Below are 18207 nucleotides of genomic sequence, written 5' to 3' on the forward strand. Positions count from 1 at the left end.
GTATTAAAGTAGTCAAAAGTGTAGTATTTTGTCCCATATTCCAAGCACACAATGATTACATCAAGCTTGTGACTCTACAAACTTGGATGCATTTGCTGTTTTGTTTTGGTTGTGTCAGATTATTTTGTGCCCAATAGAAATTTATGGTAAATAATGTATTGTCATTTTGGAGTCACTTTTATTGTAAATCAGAAGGGTTTCAAAACACTTCAACAATAATGTGGACGCTACCATGATTACAGATCATCCTGAATTAATCGTGAACAATGATGAGTGAGAAAGTTACAGAAAATTTCACCATGAGGCCAATGGTGGCTTTATAAATGTTTAATGGCTGTGATAGGAGAAAACTGAGGATGGATCAACAACATTGTAGTTACTCCACAATACCAGCCCAAATTACAGAGTGAAAAGAAGGAAGCCTTTACAGAATACAAATATTCAAAAACATGCATCCTGTTTGCAATAAAGCACTAAAGTAAAACTGCAAAAAAATTGGCATAAATAAACCTCTCAAAAAATGCTAATCTCCCCTGTTATTGTAATGGTGAGAGGTCAGCATGTCTTGGAGGTATGATATAAAATGCTAACCTCCCCTGTTATTGTAATGGTGAGTTCAGCATGTCTTGGGGGTATGATATTAAATGCTAACCTCCCCTGGTTATTGTAATGGTGAGAGGTCAGCATGTATTGGGGGTACGATATAAAATGCTAACCTCCCCTGTTAATGTAATGGTGAGAGGTCAGCATGTCTTGGGGGTATAAATGCTAACCTCCCCTGTTATTGTAATGGTGAGAGGTCAGCATGTCTTGGGGGTATAATATAAAATGCTAACCTCCCCTGTTATTGTAATGGTGAGAGGTTAGCATGTCTTGGAGGTATGATATAAAATGCTAACCTCCCCTGTTATTGTAATGGTGAGAGGTTAGCATGTCTTGGAGGTATGATATAAAATGCTAACCTCCCCTGTTAATGTAATGGTGAGAAGTTAGCATTTTTTGGGGAATTTGATAGGTTGTGTCCTTTATATCATATCCCCTCCTGAGTTGTATACTATGAAGTAAGCTAGATCTATCTACCTCAGGCTTTTATGAAGCTAGCCAACTTCAGTTAGCCTCACATTCCATATCAGGCTCGTACTACGACGGTGGATATTCCTCGTCCGCCTGCCTCTAACGCTGCACTTTAACCTCATAGTCATTGTATCATTTAGCTCTGGCGTACAGATGCTTTTGGAGCTTGTTTAATCTCGGCCACCCAGAACTAAAATCTTGTGTAATTGCATCAGATGCTTGTTTAAATTCTGGAAGGAAACGTGTTGGATAATGTTCAATGTCCTCCCCCACTCTAAACGGAAACTGACAGTGAGTTTCGCGCAAGTCTGTGGGCCAAATGTCCCAAGATGCGAGCACCTGCGAAATTGTGATTTGTCCAAATGATCAGTGTCAAAAAAATCTGTATGGTCTTTGCATCCCACTCTGTCGCCAGATGCTACTGCCGTTTATGTTATGTGCATCTGTCCATGAGAGATTAGGGTTGTTAGAGTAGGTAAAGTAAGACTGGACAGGTTGGGCCTTAAACTGAAGGGTGTTCGGTGTGGAGTAAAAAGTAGAGACACACACATACTCACTAATAATTACTTTAAAAAATCCAACCATAGAAGTTGAATTAGAACATATCTTTCTGACTCCAATATTGTAAAAGACAGGATGGCGGTCAGGATTGTAACATGATTTTATTCTCAGTTTATATTGTTTACACAATGCCTGGCATTTGACAACTTTTTTAACATTGCATGGTCACTGAAATATAAAAAAAAAATATTCAATCATGTTAAACACATATTACATTACAGGTTTGATAAATATTATACATACAAAATTACTTTCAAGCACAGCCCTTGTGAAATATAATGGGGAGGAGAAGGAAGTAACGTTAAGAGGTGAGGGGAGGCATGGGGTTGGAGAACAGGGGAAAGGAGAGGTAGGGAAAGAGGAGGATAGGAACAGGGAGTGGAGGCAGAGGGTAGGAGAACAGGGGAAATGAGGGGGGAGGAAAGAGGGTAGAAGAGCGGATGAAAGGGGGGGCAAAGGGTGGTCTAAAGATTCCACTGATGGAATGGTCTGGAAGGTATACAGGCAGACAGGAAGTGAGGGGGGAAGTGGAAATGGCTCCCTGTCTCATTGTGAACCTCAGTAGAAGGATTACTTCCTGTAGCAAAGAGACTGGACTCAAGCTGTGTCTAACCTGAAGGCTAACTCAGGGCTAACTCCATTTATCCTGAATGAAGTGTCTGAGCCATGAGGACCAATGAAATCAGATACCCTCCCTCTCGCAAAGATTGTGTCATTATCCCCTTCATTTGAGGAAGACGATTGGTTAAATATTATATTAATAAAATGTTTTTTGTGTGTAAATATACATATTTTTAACACCTATCACATGACACATTTAGTAATGACAGTACTTGCTTTCCAAACGGTATGTTTTTTTTGTGCAATTGTATTTTGAAATTTGCGAAAGGCAACCAACCATACACATAATCCATAGATGGCAGTTCACATTCAAGTGAAGACTGGCAGCCGTTGCTAGTGTATGTAGCCTCTGTTGAGTCCCCAACAGCTGGATGATCTGGTTTTCAGGGGAAATGGAAAGAGAGCCTGTGGCGCGACTTCCGCTTTCAGACATTATTAGCAGCACAGCAACCCATCTTAACTCCTCCTCCACATTTACTGGATTGGTTGAACAGTGCAGAAAAGGACCTCCCCCGACAGCTTATTTTCTTCTTGTCTAGACCAGTATGTAGGGGATCTAGTTTCAAGTGTTTCTTTTATCCCTGCTATGTTAGGTTACCATCAGTGTAACAGTCAAATTGCCAGGTTTAGAGGTTCCAAAACCCTGCTATGGATTATATGTCTATGGCCACAATGCAACAAGCTGTTCTACAGATAGAAGGTGCTCGTGCATTGATGAGCACAACAAAAGTAGCATTAACGATAAGTAATAAAATAAAGATGGCACTTCTAAAAGCCTATTTCACACCATAGCCTGCTGAATTTGCAAGATAACTTTTTCATTTCATTTCGATTTCGGCACAAATTCAAATGTGGCACTGACTCGCCCATAGGTTGATGTTTCAGCGTTGTCTCAATGAAGAGTTTGGCATTCGACAAGCCATGTGCGACATGTACGCGCAGTAACCAGCCTGCTAGAGTTAGCGGCAGGCGGACGAGCAACATCCACCGTAGTAGTACGAGCCTGATCTGGAATGTGAAGCTAACTGAAGTTGGCTGGCTTCATATAAGCCTGATCTGGAATGTGAAGCTAACTGAAGTTGGCTAGCTTTATAAAAGCCTGATCTGGAATGTGAAGCTAACTGAAGCTGGCTAGCGTTTATAAAAAGCCTGAGTAGATCTAGCTTGCTTCGTAGTACACAACTCAGGAGGGGATATGACATAAGGGAAGATATGAAGGAAGATCAGAGGTCGTGGAAGAAAGGAAAAAAGGTTTCACAACTTTTGGGACACAACCTCGCAGCTCCCCAGCTTCATCTGCGACCTCTAACCTCTGGCCTGGACAGAGGCAGCCAGCGTCAACACACAGGGCACATTTTTGATTTACAAACAAACAAATATTAAAGGCTCCTTTCTGGGAAGTGAAAGAGGCATGGCTCATCATGATATTTCTCAATATGCTTTACATATGCTTCAGTTGGGTTTCTACAGAGCTCTAAAGCTGGAATAAGAGGAGAAGAGACGAGGGTCAGGGGGTGGGAAGAGAAAGTAGGCGCCACCATCACAGACCGATCAGTCTCTGGTAAAGCCGTTGAGTGACACTGCTCTGGCCTATCAGAACTGCCCAAGTGTCCATGATAACAGACCACTGTAATTCGTCATTTGCAGAGTGCAGTTGCCCCTCCCTCTTCCCAATAGTAAGGCTCGTCGGTCACTGGGGGAAAAGAGAATACTGTTCCCCTGTCATATTTACATGTAACTGAATTATTCTACCATAGTCATGTACATTTCTATTATTTCCATTGTTGCAGTAAGTTTTTCAGTTTCAACTGCCCACCCCCTTCTGTCTCTTCATCTAGCTAGCCACCCTTCTTTCCTCTCTCTTTTTACCCCTCCTCTCTCTCCCTCTGTCCCACTGTTCCCCCCCCCCCCCTCTCTCTCTACAGTAGCCTACAGGACCTCTTGCTGGTGGTGTGCTGTGGGCTGAGGAAGGCTCGGACGGCCTCAGCGAACACCTCTTTGATCCCATCCTGGTTGAGGGCGGAACACTCCAGGTAGCGGGCGGCTTGGATCTGACGGGCCAGTCCCGCCCCCTGGTGATGAGTGACAGGAGATTGGCTCTGCTCCTTCAGCTTGCGCTGGGTCTCCTCGTCGTTACGCAGGTCACTCTTAGTGCCTACCAGGAGGACAGGCACACCGGGGCAGTGGTGGGACACCTGTGGGTACACACACATACATGTGTAAACACACAGACATTTGCACACAAGCATGCATACACACACAACAACATGTAATAAACCCACAGACAAACACACACACACACACTGACCTCTGGGTGCCACTTGAGTTTGACGTTCTCATAGGAAGCGGGGCTGGAGATGGAGAAGCAGATGATGAAGATGTTGGTCTGAGGGTAGGACAGGGTCCTCAGGCGGTCGTACTCCTCCTGACCCGCCGTGTCCCACAGGTTCAGACTGATGGAGCGCCCGTCTACTGTCACCTAAAACACACACACACACACACAGGGGTAAGACACAAACACACAGGGGTAAGAACACACACACAGAAACACAGGGGTAAGTAAACACACAGACACAGGGTAAGAACACACGCAGAAACACAGGGTAAGACACAAACACACAGGGGTAAGAACACACACAGAAACACAGGGGTAAGTAAACACACACAGACACTCATGGGTAAGTAAACGCACAGAAACACAGGGGTAAGAACATACACACGCACAGGTAAGAACACACAGGTGTATGATACACACACAGGGACGTAAACGCACACACAGGGAAGTAAACACACACAGGGAAGTAAATAGACACACACACATGGAACACACACACCCACACGTGTAAAAACAAATACATACACAAACAAACACATACACAGTACCTGGCTGCTATAATTGTCAAACACGGTGGGTATATATTCCTTGGGGAAGGCTCCGGTTGTGTAGGAGATGAGCAGACAGGTCTTCCCTACAGCACCATCGCCCACCACCACACACTTAATGCTCTGCATGCCTGCTGCGCTGCCGACCCTTTCAACTCTCACCTCTCACCCCTCAGCAACCTGATGGAACACACAGACATACCACACACTTAGGTCCCAATTCTATTACGGTTCCTTCACCCTTCCCCTAGCCCAGTGTTTCCCAATCCTGGTCCTGGGAACCCAAACAGATGCACGTTCTAGATGTTTCCCTAGAAGTCACAAATCAACGACATTGTGCACCTCTTAGCGTTCCCAGTACCAGGATTGGGAAACACTACTCTAGTCCCTACTAGCTGATTTTATTTGCGTAGAGAGATTTGCATAGGAAGATTGGATGGGTGAAAGTACTGTATCGTGGGGGGATTACAGATCATGCTTAAATACCTACGTATCAGTAAACAGCTGAGGGTTAGAGGACTGTAGAGAAACCAGACATGAAGGGCCGGTTTTGCCAGACACAGATTAAGCCTTGTCCGGGACTAAAAAGCACTTTCAATAGAGATTCTTCATTGGGCATGTTTTTTAGTTCAGGACAAAGCGGAAGCAGACACCCAAGGAGACAAGAGAGAAACAGACAGAGAATCCGTCATGTCATTTAGTATTATAGCTACTATTCCTATTGTTGTCGCTGTTGTTTTCATTATTGTCATGTGGATCACTTCACTTTGGAGACATTGACATTGTCAGTCATGCCACTAAAGAATATTGAATTTGAATTTAAATATGAAAGAGATTAGAGATACAGACAGACAGACATACAGAGATATAGAGAAAGAGAACAGACACAAAGAGAGACAGACGCAGTGAGACAGAGAAACAGACAGAGACCAAGACAGACAGACAGTGAGACAGTGAGACAGAGAGAGAAACAGACAGAGACCAAGACAGACAGAGTGATAGAGAAAGAGAACAGACACAAAGAGAGACAGACACAGACCGAGAGACAGACACAGTGAGACAGTGAGACAGAGAGAGACAGACACAGTGAGACGGAGAGAGAAATAGACAGAGGCCAAGACAGACAGAGCGACAGAGAGAGAGAAAAAGAACAGACACAAAGAGAGACAGACACAGACCGAGAGACAGACACAGTGAGACGGAGAGACAGAGAGTGTTTATGGAAATGAAGAGTACACAAGGAAACGGGATCCAAACAAATCAGAGATGTTATCCTGGGTTCAGCCAATAGGCTTCAGCTCTATGGAACACACAAACACACATACTGAGCAACATCCTCCCATAGAGCGCAAACGTATAAAATAGAATGATTTACTTTACATGAGATACAGACTAATGTCTGGAATACCTAGGAATACCTAGGATAGGATAAAGTAATCCTTCTAACCCCCCCCCCCCCCACCCCTTAAAAGAGTTAGATGCACTATTGTAAAGTGGTTGTTCCACTGGATATCATAAGGTGAATGCACCAATTTGTAAGTCGCTCTGGATAAGAGCGTCTGCTAAATGACTTAAATGTAAATGTAATGTCTATCTCCCTCTTGCTATGTCTGTACGTTTCTGTCTCTATCTACCTCTCTCTCCTCATCTCCCTCTCGCTCTCCTTCTCTGTCTCTGTATTTTTCTCTCACCCCCTCATCTCTCTCTCTCTCTCTCTCTCTGTCCAGATGTTTAGATACAGTGACTCCACCCAGACTCCAGGGAAACAGGCAGTCAGCCCCACCTCCACTTGGGGTGTGACCCACTGAGGTCACTGTAGCCTGCAGACCAATCAGAACAGTCCTTATGGCTGGGGTTTCATGCCTGTCAATCACTATCCACTAGGCGGGACCCTGGCCCACTGGTCTTCTGCCAATCATGTGGAGAAGGATTACGTTTCCCCATAATGCTGATCTAAGGTCAGTTCTGCAATTTTCCCACTAATTGGTTGCATCCCAAATGTCACCTATTCCCTATACAGTGCACTACTTTTGACCAGAGCCCTGTGAGCTTTTTTACGACGCGGCCCTAACTCATCAAAAGTAGTGCCTTGCAAAAGTATTCATCCCCCTTGGCGTTTTTCCTATTTTGTTGCATTACAACCTGTAATTTAAATTGATTTTTATTTGGATTTCATGTAATGGACATACACAACATAGTCCAAATTGGTGAGGTGAAATGAAAAAAATAACTTGTTTAAAAAAAATTAAAAAATACAAAACTGAAAAAGTGGTGCGTGCATATATATTCACCCCCTTTGCTATGAAGCCCCTAAATAAGATCTGGTGCAACCAATTACCTTCAGAAGTCACATAATTAGCTAAATAAAGTCCACCTGTGTGTAATCTAAGTGTCACATGATCTGTCACATGATCTCAGTATATATACACCTGTTCTGAAAGGCCCCAGAGTCTGCAACACCACTAAGCAAGGGGCACCACCAAGCAAGCGGCACTATGAAGACAAAGGAGCTCTCCGAACAGGTCAGGGACAAAGTTGTGGAGAAGTACAGATTAGGATTGGGTTCTAAAAAAATATCCCACGGAGCACCATTAAATCCATTATTAAAAAATGGAAAGAATATGGCACCACAACAAACCTGTCAAAACTCACAGAACAGGCAAGGAGGGCATTAATCAGAGAGACAACAAAGAGACCAAAGATAACCCTGAAGGAGCTGCAAAGCTCCACAACGGAGATTGGAGTATCTGTACATAGGACCACTTTAAGCCGTACACTCCACAGAGCTGGGCTTTACGGAAGAGTGTCCAGAAAAAAATAAGCAAACACTTTTGTGTTCGCCGAAAGGCATGTGGGAGACTCCACAAACATATGGAAGAAGGTACTCTGGTCAGATGAGACTAAAATTTAGTTTTTTGAAGATGGAGATGAAAGATGGAAGCACAGAATCATCTAGAATGTCATTGTATGCTGTAGCGTTAATATTTCCCTTCACTGGAAATAAGAGGTCTAGCCGAACCATGAAAAACAGCCCCAGACCATTATTCCTCCTCCGTCAAACTTTACAGTTGGCACTCTGCATTCGGACAGGTAGCGTTGTCCTGGCATCTGCCAAAACAAGATTAGTCCGTCGGACTGCCAGGTGGTGAAGCGTGATTCATCACTACAGAGAACGCGTTTCCACTGCTCTGAGTCCAATCACATTTTTGATGTAAAATGATGATATTATCCAGTTTACAAGCTTTTAAAATAATAATTTTCGCTCCCTGTTCTGTGTCTGTTCCTTGTCTGTTTTTGGTTCTGTTTTCTTGAACCGGTTCCAACCATTACGTCTAACAATATAATTAATTAGATGCATAAGTAAGTCAATCAACAAGTTTCAGATTCTTACAATCAACATTGAACATTTTACAGAGAACAATAGCGATTATAATTCTCAAAATGAAATGTAAAGGTTTTGAAAATCAGGTAAAAAATTGTTTACTATTTTGTTCATTTAGAATTCAAATACAATTTGTACAATGAATCTGTAATATAAGGTTAATCAAAATGATCACTACTGTGCGGTTCTGTCACGTTCGTTGAAAGGATCGGACAAAGGCACAGCGTGGTATGCGTACATTCTCTTTTTTAATGACGAAACGTGAAGCTATACAAACTAGTGCTGACAGGCAACTAAACATAGACAAGATCCCACAACACAAACGAGGAAATGGCTTCCTAAATATGATCCCCAATCAGAGACAACGATAAACAGCTGTCTCTGACTGGGAACCATATCAGGCCAACATAGACATACAAAACCCCTAGACATACAACACCCCTAGACATACAACACCCCTAGACATACAAAAACCCTAGACATACAAAAACCCTAGACATACAAAACTAACCCACCCTAGTCACACCCTGACCTAACCAACATATATAGAAAGACAGAGATATCTAAGGTCAGGGCGTGACAGGTTCTCCCTTTATTACAACTTTTTATTTTTATTTTTATTTTATTTTCATGTGCTCTGAAAGTTTGGGGAAAATAGGATATAAATGAGAAAAAAATCAACCTCCAATGTGCACCACTTCTGTAGAATGACCCACATATGGAATAGGGTTCCATGTTAAAGAAGCTCACTCAGAAGCTCACACATCCTCCTCACCGCAGATTACAACTTCATCGAAAGAGAGAGATGAAAGGAGAAGTAAGACAGGACGTTACTTTACCACTCCACTTCTTCCCTTACAAGCTGACCACACCGCCTGCGTTGGGTGCGCGAGCGTTGCAAAATAAATTACACATACATGTTATTCAATAATTTCATCCAAACTGTTCGCGCGTGTCAATGTGCGTCTGCGCAGCCAGGCGCTAAAATAGAACTTGGTTCTAATTCAGACGCTTGAGGCGCTGCAAGTCCCGCCTCTCCAATCTCCTCATTAGTTTTTAGGAGCATATAACCACATGGGTGATTGAAAGCTGAACTGAGGTCCAGACTCCAGTCCAGTTGGTGGTGGTAATGCACCTTAAAGTTGGTTGCCAACCGCCATATAAAGTCCAAAGAAGAAGAAGAAGAAGGAAAAAGAAGACTGAATGAGGAGGCTAGAATCTGTGGATTAATTGCCGGAGCAAGCTAGTTAAATGGCCATGAATGTTTCATGCGTTTTGACCTGTCCCCAAATTAATATAAACCAGCAAAAAAATAAACGTCCCTTTTTCAGAACCCTGTCTTTCAAAGATAATTCGTAAAAATCTAAATAACTTCACAGTTCTTCATTGTAAGGGGTTTAAACACTGTTTCCCATGCCTTTTCAATGAATCATAAACAATTAATGAACATGCACCTGTGGAACGGTTGTTAAGACACTAATAGCCTACAGACGGTAAGCAATTAAGGTCACAGTTATGAAAACTTAGGACACTAAAGAGGCCTTTCTACTGACTCTGAAAAACACCAAAAGAAAGATGCCCAGGGTCCCTGCTCATCTGCGTAAACGTGCCTTAGGCATGTTGCAAGGAGGCATGAGGACTGCAGATGTGGCCAGGGCAATAAATTGCAATGTCCGTACTGTGAGACGCCTAAAACAGTGTTACAGGGAGACAGGACGGTGAGCTGAACGTCCTTGCAGTGGCAGACTACGTGTAACAACACCTACACAGGATCGGTACATCCGAACATCACACCTGCGGGACAGGTACAGCATGGCAACAACAACTGCCCGAGTTACACCAGGAACACACAATCCCTCCATCAGTGCTCAGACTGTCCACAATAGGCTGAGAGAGGCTGGACTAAGGGCTTGTAGGCCTGTTGTAAGGCAGGTCCTCACCAGACATCACCGGCAACTACGTCACCTATGGGCACAAACCCACCGTCGTTGGACCAGACAGGACTGGCAAAAAGTGCACTTCACTGATGAGTTGCGGTTTTGTCTCGCGAGGGGTGATGGTCGGGTTCGCGTTTATCGTCGAAGGAATGAGCATTACACCGAGGCCTGTACTCTGGAGCGGGATCGATTTGGAGGTGGAGGGTCCATCATGGTCTGGGGCGGTGTGTCACAGCATCATCGGACTGAGCTTGTTGTCATTGCAGGCAATCTCAATGCTGTGCTTTACAGGGAAGACATCCTCCTCCCTCATGTGGTACCCTTCCTGCAGGCTCATCCTGACATGACCCTCCAACATGATAATGCCACCAGCCATACTGTTCGTTCTGTGTGTGATTTCCTGCAAGACGGGAATGTCAGTGTTCTGCCATGGCCAGCGAAGAACCTGGATCTCAATCCCTTTGAGCTCGTCTGGGACCTGTTGGATCGGAGGGTGAGGGCCAGGGCCATTCCCCCCAGAAATGTCCGGGAACTTGCAGGTGCCTTGGCGGAAGAGTGCGGTAACATCTCACAGCAAGAACGGGCAAATCTGGTGCAGTCCATGAGGAGGAGATGCATTGCAGTACTTAATCCAGCTGGTGGCCACACCAGATACTGACTGTTACTTTGATTTTGACCACCCCCCTTTGTTCAGGGACACATTGTTCAATTTCTGTTAGTCACATGTCTGTGGAACTTGTTCAGTTTATGTCTCAGTTGTTGAATCTTGTTATGTTCATACAAATATTTACACATGTTAAGTTTGCTGAAAATGAACGCAGTTAACAGTGAGAGGACGTTTATTTTCATGCTGAGTTTAGGTTGTTCAGAGTTTGTTTTGATATTTCAACCTGCGTGTCCTGATTGCGTCTGGTGTGGATGGACAAAATCAACATGCACACGATGACGCACGTGGATGCACGTTCCTACCTGGTCTAGTCAGCATGCTGACCACACTGCCTGTGGTGGGTGCGCGAGCGATGCAAAATAAATGTACACATACATGTTATTCTGTCATGCCCTGATCTGTTTTACCTGTCCTTGTGCTTGTCTCCACCCCCCTCCAGGTGTCGCCCATCTTCTCCATTATCCCTTGGGTATTTATACCTGTGTTTTCTGTCTGTTTTCCAGTTCGTCTTGTTTGTTCAAGCCTACCAGCATTTTGTCTCAGCGTTTTCCCTAGTCTCTCTTTTTCTCGTCCGCCTGGTTTTTGACTCTTGCCTGACCCTGAGCCTGCCTGCCGTCCTGTACCTCCACCTCTGGATTATCGACCCCTGCCTGCCTTGACCTGTCGTTTGCCTGCCCCTGTTTTTACAATAAACTTCATTACTTCACACAGTCTGCACTTGGGTCTTACCTTGATTCCTGATATTATTCTGTCATTTCATCCAAACTGCAAGTCCTGGCTCTTCCATCTCCTCACTGGTTTTTAGGAGCATATACCCACGTGGGTGATTGAAAGCAAATCTGAGGTCCACACTCCAAACCAGTTGGTGCTGGTAATGCCTCTTAAAGTTGGTTGCCAACCGCCATGTGAAGCCCACAGAAGAAGAACAAGAAGAAGAACAAGACTGAAGGAGGAGAGATTACTAGAAAGTAATTTGGTTTCCCCTTTTGTCTGTGGATTAATTGTCGGAGTAGAGAACACACGATTTCTGTGCTCGACTTTATACACCTGTCAGTAACGGGTGGGGCTGAAATAGCCGAATCCACTCATTTGAAGGGGTGTTCACACACTTTTGTATTTATAGTGTAGTTGGTTCAGAGTTCATTTTGATATTTCAACCTGCGTGTCTTGATCACGTCTGGTGCGGACGGGCAAAATCAACATGCACGCAATGGCGCACAAGGACCCCACGCGCGTACCTGATCTAGTCAGCATGTTACACACTCGAACAGTCCCCAGTAGCACTAAGCTACAGTCAGAGTGAGAGAGGGAAGGAAAGAGAGAGATAGAGAGGATGCAGAGTGGAAAGAAGAGAGACACAGAGGAGAATAAACATTCGGAGAGAGAGAGAGAGAGAGAGAGAGAGAGAGACGCAGCACTTTAGACTGGATATGAGAGTTACAGATTGTTCCTTTAAGGGCTGAACTGAAAGGCTTGTATTCACAGCAGCAACATAGGACGCATCCCAAATGGCACCCTAATATAGTGCCTAATAGGCCTATGTGTCCTGGTCAAAAATAGTGCTTTTTAAAGGGAATAAGGTAGAGACAGAGTGATGTTGGTATGCCTGTTAATGCTCACTTTTAAAGAACACAAGTCCAGGCACTACCACTTTGGTGTGTACTCAGTTTGGTGTATAATTGTGTGTGTGTTTGTGTGAGCGAGCGAGCGGTGCGTGCGTGCGTGTGTGTGTAGTTCACAGCATTTACAAGCAAGGCCCCAGGAGAGTGAACTAGTGGTGTGAGAAAGTGAAACAGGAAGGGCTACATGTCCTAAGGGACAGGCCTAGTTGGGTCGGTTGTCAGAGTCTACTCCATGAGCTGTGGGTTATCACGACAACAATATGGTCATTCAGCAACCATTTACTCATCCAAAGTGACTAGCGGTTAAAGGGGCAATCCGGTATTCGAAAAACAACCATGGCTACAATTGAAGTCGGAAGTTTACATACACCTTAGCCAAATACATTTAAACTCAGTTATTCACAATTCCTGACATTTAATCAGAGTAAAAATCCCCTGTTTTAGGTCAGTTAGGATCACCACTTTATTTTAAGAATGTAAAATGTCAGAATAATAGTAGAGAGAATGATTTATTTCAGCTTTTCTTTCTTTCATCACATTCCCAGTGGGTCAGAAGTTTACATACACTCAATTAGTATTTGGTAGCATTGCCTTTAAATTGTTTAACTTGGGTCAAACATTTCGGGTAGCCTTCCACAAGCTTCCCACAATAAGTTGGGTGAATTTTGGCCCATTCCTCCTGACAGAGCTGGTGTAACTGAGTCAGGTTTGTAGGCCTCCTTGCTCGCACACACTTTTTCAGTTCTTCCCACAAATTTTCTATAGGATTGAGGTCAGGGCTTTGTGATGGCCACTCCAATACTTTGACTTTCTTGTCCTTATGCCATTTTGCCACAACTTTGGAAGTATGCTTGGGGTCATTGTCCATTTGGAAGACCCATTTGCGACCAAGCTTTAACTTCCTGACTGATGTCTTGAGATGTTGCTTCAATATATCCACATAATTTTCTTACCTCATGATGCCATCTATTTTGTGAAGTGCACCACCTCCTGCAGCAAACCACCCCCACAACATGATGCTGCCATCCCCGTGCATCACTTTGGGAGGGTGTTCTTCGGCTTTCAAGCGTCCCCCTTTTTCCTCCAAACATAACGATGGTCATTATGGCCAAACAGTTCTATTTTTGTTTCATCAGACCAGAGAAAATGTATCCAAAAAGTACGATCTTTGTCACCATGTGCAGTTGCAAACTGTAGTCTGGCTTTTTTATGGGGGTTTTGGACAGTGGCTTCTTCCTTGCTGAGCGGCCTTTCAGGTTATGTCGATATAGGACTCGTTTTACTGTGGATATAGATATTTTGTACCTGTTTCCTCCAGCATCTTCACAAGGTCCTTTGCTGTTGTTCTGGGATCGATTTGCACTTTTCGCACCAAAGTACGTTCATCTCTAGGAGACCGAACGCGTCTCCTTCCTGAGCGGTATGACGGCTGTGTGGTCCCATGGTGTTTATAGTTGCCTACTATTGTTTGTACAGATGAAAGTGGTACCTTCAGGCGTTTCGAAATTGCTCCCAAGGATGAACCAGACTTGTGGAGGTCTACATTCTTTTTCTGAGGTCTTTGGCTGATTTCTTTTGATTTTCCCATGATGTCAAGCAAAGAGGCACTGAGTTTGAAGGTAGGCCTTGAAATACATCCACAGGTACACCTCCAATTGACTCAAATTATGTCAATTAGCCTATCAGAAGCTTCTAAAGCCATGACATCATTTTCTGGAATTTTCCAAGCTGTTTAAAGGCAGTCAACTTAGTGTATGTAAACTTCTGACCCACTGGAATTGTGATACAGTGAATTATAAGTGAAATAATCTGTCTTTAAACAATTGTTGGAAAAATGACTTGTGTCATGCACAAAGTAGATGTCCTAACCGACTTGCCAAAACTATAGTTTGTTAACAAGAAATGTGTGGAGTGGTTGAAAAACGAGTTTTAATGACTCCAACCTAAGTGTATATAAACTTCCGACTTCAACTGTATATACAATGTTTATATATCATTTAAGTATGTACTTTATCTTGTATGTGCCCCAGGCAGACATCAACTAGTTGGTGTGTATATGTTATAAGTGTGTTATAATGTGTGTTATGACCACCTCTTGGTGGCTGTTAAAATCATTGAGGACTGAGCTGTCAGTCAACCAGCTGTCCAAACACAGGACTCAATATTCCCTTCTTCCTTTCCTCCTTTCCTCTTTTCCTCCCTCCTTACTCCCCTCATTCCCTCACTCCTTCCTTCCCCACAAAAGGTTTCAGGTATCGAACCACACCTAACTGTCCGAGTAGAGAAAACACTAGTAAAGTATGAAAATACCACCACTACCATAATGAAATAGCAGGTATGTCCTCCTGTAAATCTCCCTGTATTATTGGAGTATACAGAGAGAATATATATTGGAGGGTGGGTGGTGCAAGGAAAATTATTTATGGACATTTTGGTGGAAAGTCAGTCATTTCACTCTCAATTCTATTTCTACATAACATGAAACCATCAAACTGTGTGATTGCCTGAGTGACTATTCTATGAATGATTTCACATCTGTTTCTGGTGATAGGAGATGATACCACACACACATGCACTCTCACACACACACACACACACATGCACTCTCACGCACGCACACACACACACACACACACACACACATACAGAACACCCCTAAACAAGTGAGTGTAGAAGACATGTCAACATTCTTAGGGAGCAGTTGGTCCGTCGACCAAGTACTTATGAGTAAAACACAATAACCTATAATCCCATGGCATAGACAAATAATAACTGACGCTAGCCTATAGCAAACGTCTAAATGATAACGGAGAAGCTCCAGACAGAAAGCTGGACATCTCGGAGTCAAACCCAGTAGAGTTTATGGGAAGCCAGACAACATTTGTTGTAGAATAACTCGCAGCATTAGGCTACGCTACACAGTTTAAAAGGTCTAGTAGTCCCAGCCTATTCATTTCCGATGAGGTATAATAAGTAAGGAGTCTTGGGTCAAAAACTCACCTAACATAGTCCTTCCTCCTCTCCTTCTCTGTGGCAGAATTGGTCGGACGCCCGAGGAGCGGATGGATCTTCGTTGTCTTGTGTTGTCAATTGGGCGGGCGGGCGTGGTTGCGTTATGAAGGAAGTCGGTTCATTTGCGGAGAGGAGAGGAAGTGTATGAAACGGCTTTGGTGAAGTTTGAGGAAGTTTATTTTTTGGCGAATAGCCGCTGAGCTGAGGATGCGACTCTGACTGAGAACCATAGCTACAGTAGCCTAGGCCTACAATTGTTTTGTACATCCTAATAAAAGTTATCATAAAGATTATATTTTGTAGGTAATTGCTCACACTAGATATATATATATACACATATGAACGAATTCGTTAAATACCATCTTTATGCATTCATAGCAGTTAATGCACATTGCTAGCCACAACGAAAACAACATAAATAAAGTGTGTGTTCATTATAGTTAAATAGGATAACATAGGCCCCTACATTTAACAGATAAAAGTTATGTTTATAGGCCTACTAGAGGGGTTAAGTGCAGGAAGGGGTTTTGACGTCTGAGTTTAGTGACAGTTCGGATAGAAAAAAGAACTCCGGAATGAAGTGCGCTTTTCTGGTAAATCCTGTAGGTGGCTTCCGCGCTCCGTGTGGAGCGCACTCAGTGTACGACAGTATATTATCCACAGATCATATCCAGAGGACAAGTTAGAGATGATATAAAAATGTGTTCTGGTGAGAGGGGAAGGAGCTGTTTGAAGTAAACTGATCTCGATTAGGTATAGTTTAGTCTACCCATACAGTGCAGTGCCTATTCTCCGCGCGAAGACAAGGGCGACATCAGACATCGCGCTCCGAGTGGACTTATTTTAAAACTGATTTCAAATGATCTACACAAAAGGACCGGACAATATCTAGTCACAGTACACAGAAACTCCAGAGGACTTTACTGTGTTGGGGATCGTAAAACAGCTGCATATCTCATAGGATATCCCAAGTTGTAAAGGTGAGTTTCTCAACGACGACGTAGTAAAATGGAGATGGAAAGTTGCACTTTGATATTGAATACCGAGTTATTATTAGGTATACATCGAAGGTTGTTACTTTGTTTACATTGGCATCGCTTATTTATTACTGTGATATGCTTATTGTCTGGCCACGTTTGTGTCACTTCCCAGCTAGCAGATTTGGTTCGTTGGAAGTTGTTGGAACGTAATGTTTTGGTTTCCCTATTAGTTCTGGGAACTGAGCCATACGTTTCCTGACTGGTAAAACTTAGCTTTTAAATGTTCTGTGAATGGAAGTGAAAGTTTCGCCTGTCTGGGATCATTCATTTTTAGGTTGCATTGAGGTTCTGAGAACGTTTTACTATGGTTTACTATAGAATGGAAATTAGTGTTTTTTTAAAAACTTCATAAAAGTTTAATTGAATGTTTCAATAATACTTCCAATATCACTGCTAGCCTAGTTTATTTGCTTTGCACTCCGAGCACCGATAGGACACATGGAAATGAATAGGTATTAGTCACTCAAACACATTTATTTTTCTATAGGTGGCACTTCAGTGCGATTCGAACCTATAATCTTCTGTTCTATAACCATGGAATTTGTCCACTACGCCAAAAGGAAGGAGCTAGTGTGTCATTTTATTTTTACTCATACAAAGCTGTACATTTTAGTCTATTCAAACGGAACCCATTTCAATGGAAACAAGCACTCATTAAGATCAGGTGTGGCCAATTAACTTCTCTGCGCTACAAATCCCTTTAGCGGGAACATTTTCCTAAACAACCGCTGAATTGCAGGGCGCAAAATATTACAAACAATATTTATAATCATGCAATCACAAGTGAAATATACCAAAACACAGTTTAGCTTGTTGTTAATCCACCTATCATGTCAGATTTTGAAAATATGCTTTGCAGTGAAAGCAATCCAAGCTTTTGTGAGTGTATCAATCAATGCTACAACAGCTAGCCCCACATTAGCATGGTCACGAAAGTCAGAAAAGCAATCAAATTAATCGCTTACCTTTGATATCTTCGGATGTTTGCACTCACGAGACTCCCAGCTACACAATAAATGTTATTTTTGTTCGATAAATATTACTTTTATAACAAAAAAACGCAATTTGGGTTGCGCGTTATGTTCAGAAAACTACAGCCTCGTTACGGTACTGAAAGGCAGAAGAAAATTCCCAAACGTATCAGACTCAAAAATATTACAAAAAATATTTATAATCATGCAATCACAAGTGAAATATACCAAAACACAGTTTAGCTTGTTGTTAATCCACCTATCGTGTCAGATTTTGAAAATATGCTTTGCAGCGAAAGCAATCCAAGCTTTTGTGAGTGTATCAATCAATGCTACAACAGCTAGCCCCAAATTAGCATGGTCACGAAAGTCAGAAAAGCAATAAAATGAATCGCTTACCTTTGATAATCTTCGGATGTTAAATGGCTAAATTCCCA

General features: G+C 43.0%; 2 protein-coding genes across 3 annotated transcripts in view; one reads left to right on the forward strand and one right to left on the reverse strand.

Moving 5' to 3' along the window:
* Window positions 1–1717: 1717 nt before the first annotated feature.
* Window positions 1718–15888, reverse strand: LOC139536801 (rho-related GTP-binding protein RhoG-like). The gene is made up of 4 exons (XM_071337432.1): window positions 15748–15888; window positions 5140–5319; window positions 4565–4735; window positions 1718–4451 (listed from the first exon to the last, which is right to left on the reverse strand). The coding sequence occupies exons 2-4, from the start codon at window positions 5266–5268 to the stop codon at window positions 4176–4178; spliced, it is 576 nt and encodes a 191-aa protein (XP_071193533.1). The 5' UTR covers window positions 5269–5319; window positions 15748–15888; the 3' UTR covers window positions 1718–4175.
* Window positions 15889–16389: 501 nt separating this feature from the next.
* Window positions 16390–18207, forward strand: part of LOC139536833 (stromal interaction molecule 1-like) — a 90767-nt gene continuing 88949 nt past the window's right edge. Inside the window, exon 1 of one of the 2 annotated variants that reach the window (XM_071337484.1) lies at window positions 16390–16739. The gene's annotated coding sequence lies outside the window, so the exon portion shown is untranslated. The remainder of the gene's footprint in view (window positions 16740–18207) is intronic. The other variant, XM_071337480.1, reaches the window with a different exon arrangement.

Source organism: Salvelinus alpinus, chromosome 13 (genome assembly GCF_045679555.1).
Source record: "Salvelinus alpinus chromosome 13, SLU_Salpinus.1, whole genome shotgun sequence".
NCBI lineage: Eukaryota > Metazoa > Chordata > Actinopteri > Salmoniformes > Salmonidae > Salvelinus > Salvelinus alpinus.

Excerpts from the sequence above, each read along its gene's own strand:
- LOC139536801 (XM_071337432.1), bottom strand. The coding sequence starts at position 5,268 with ATGCAGAGCATTAAGTGTGTGGTGGTGGGCGATGGTGCTGTAGGGAAG. Across the intron at positions 4,736-5,139 it reads TTGACAATTATAGCAGCCAG|GTGACAGTAGACGGGCGCTC; the intron begins GTACTGTGTATG and ends TGTGTGTTTTAG. Across the intron at positions 4,452-4,564 it reads AACTCAAGTGGCACCCAGAG|GTGTCCCACCACTGCCCCGG; the intron begins GTCAGTGTGTGT and ends GTGTACCCACAG.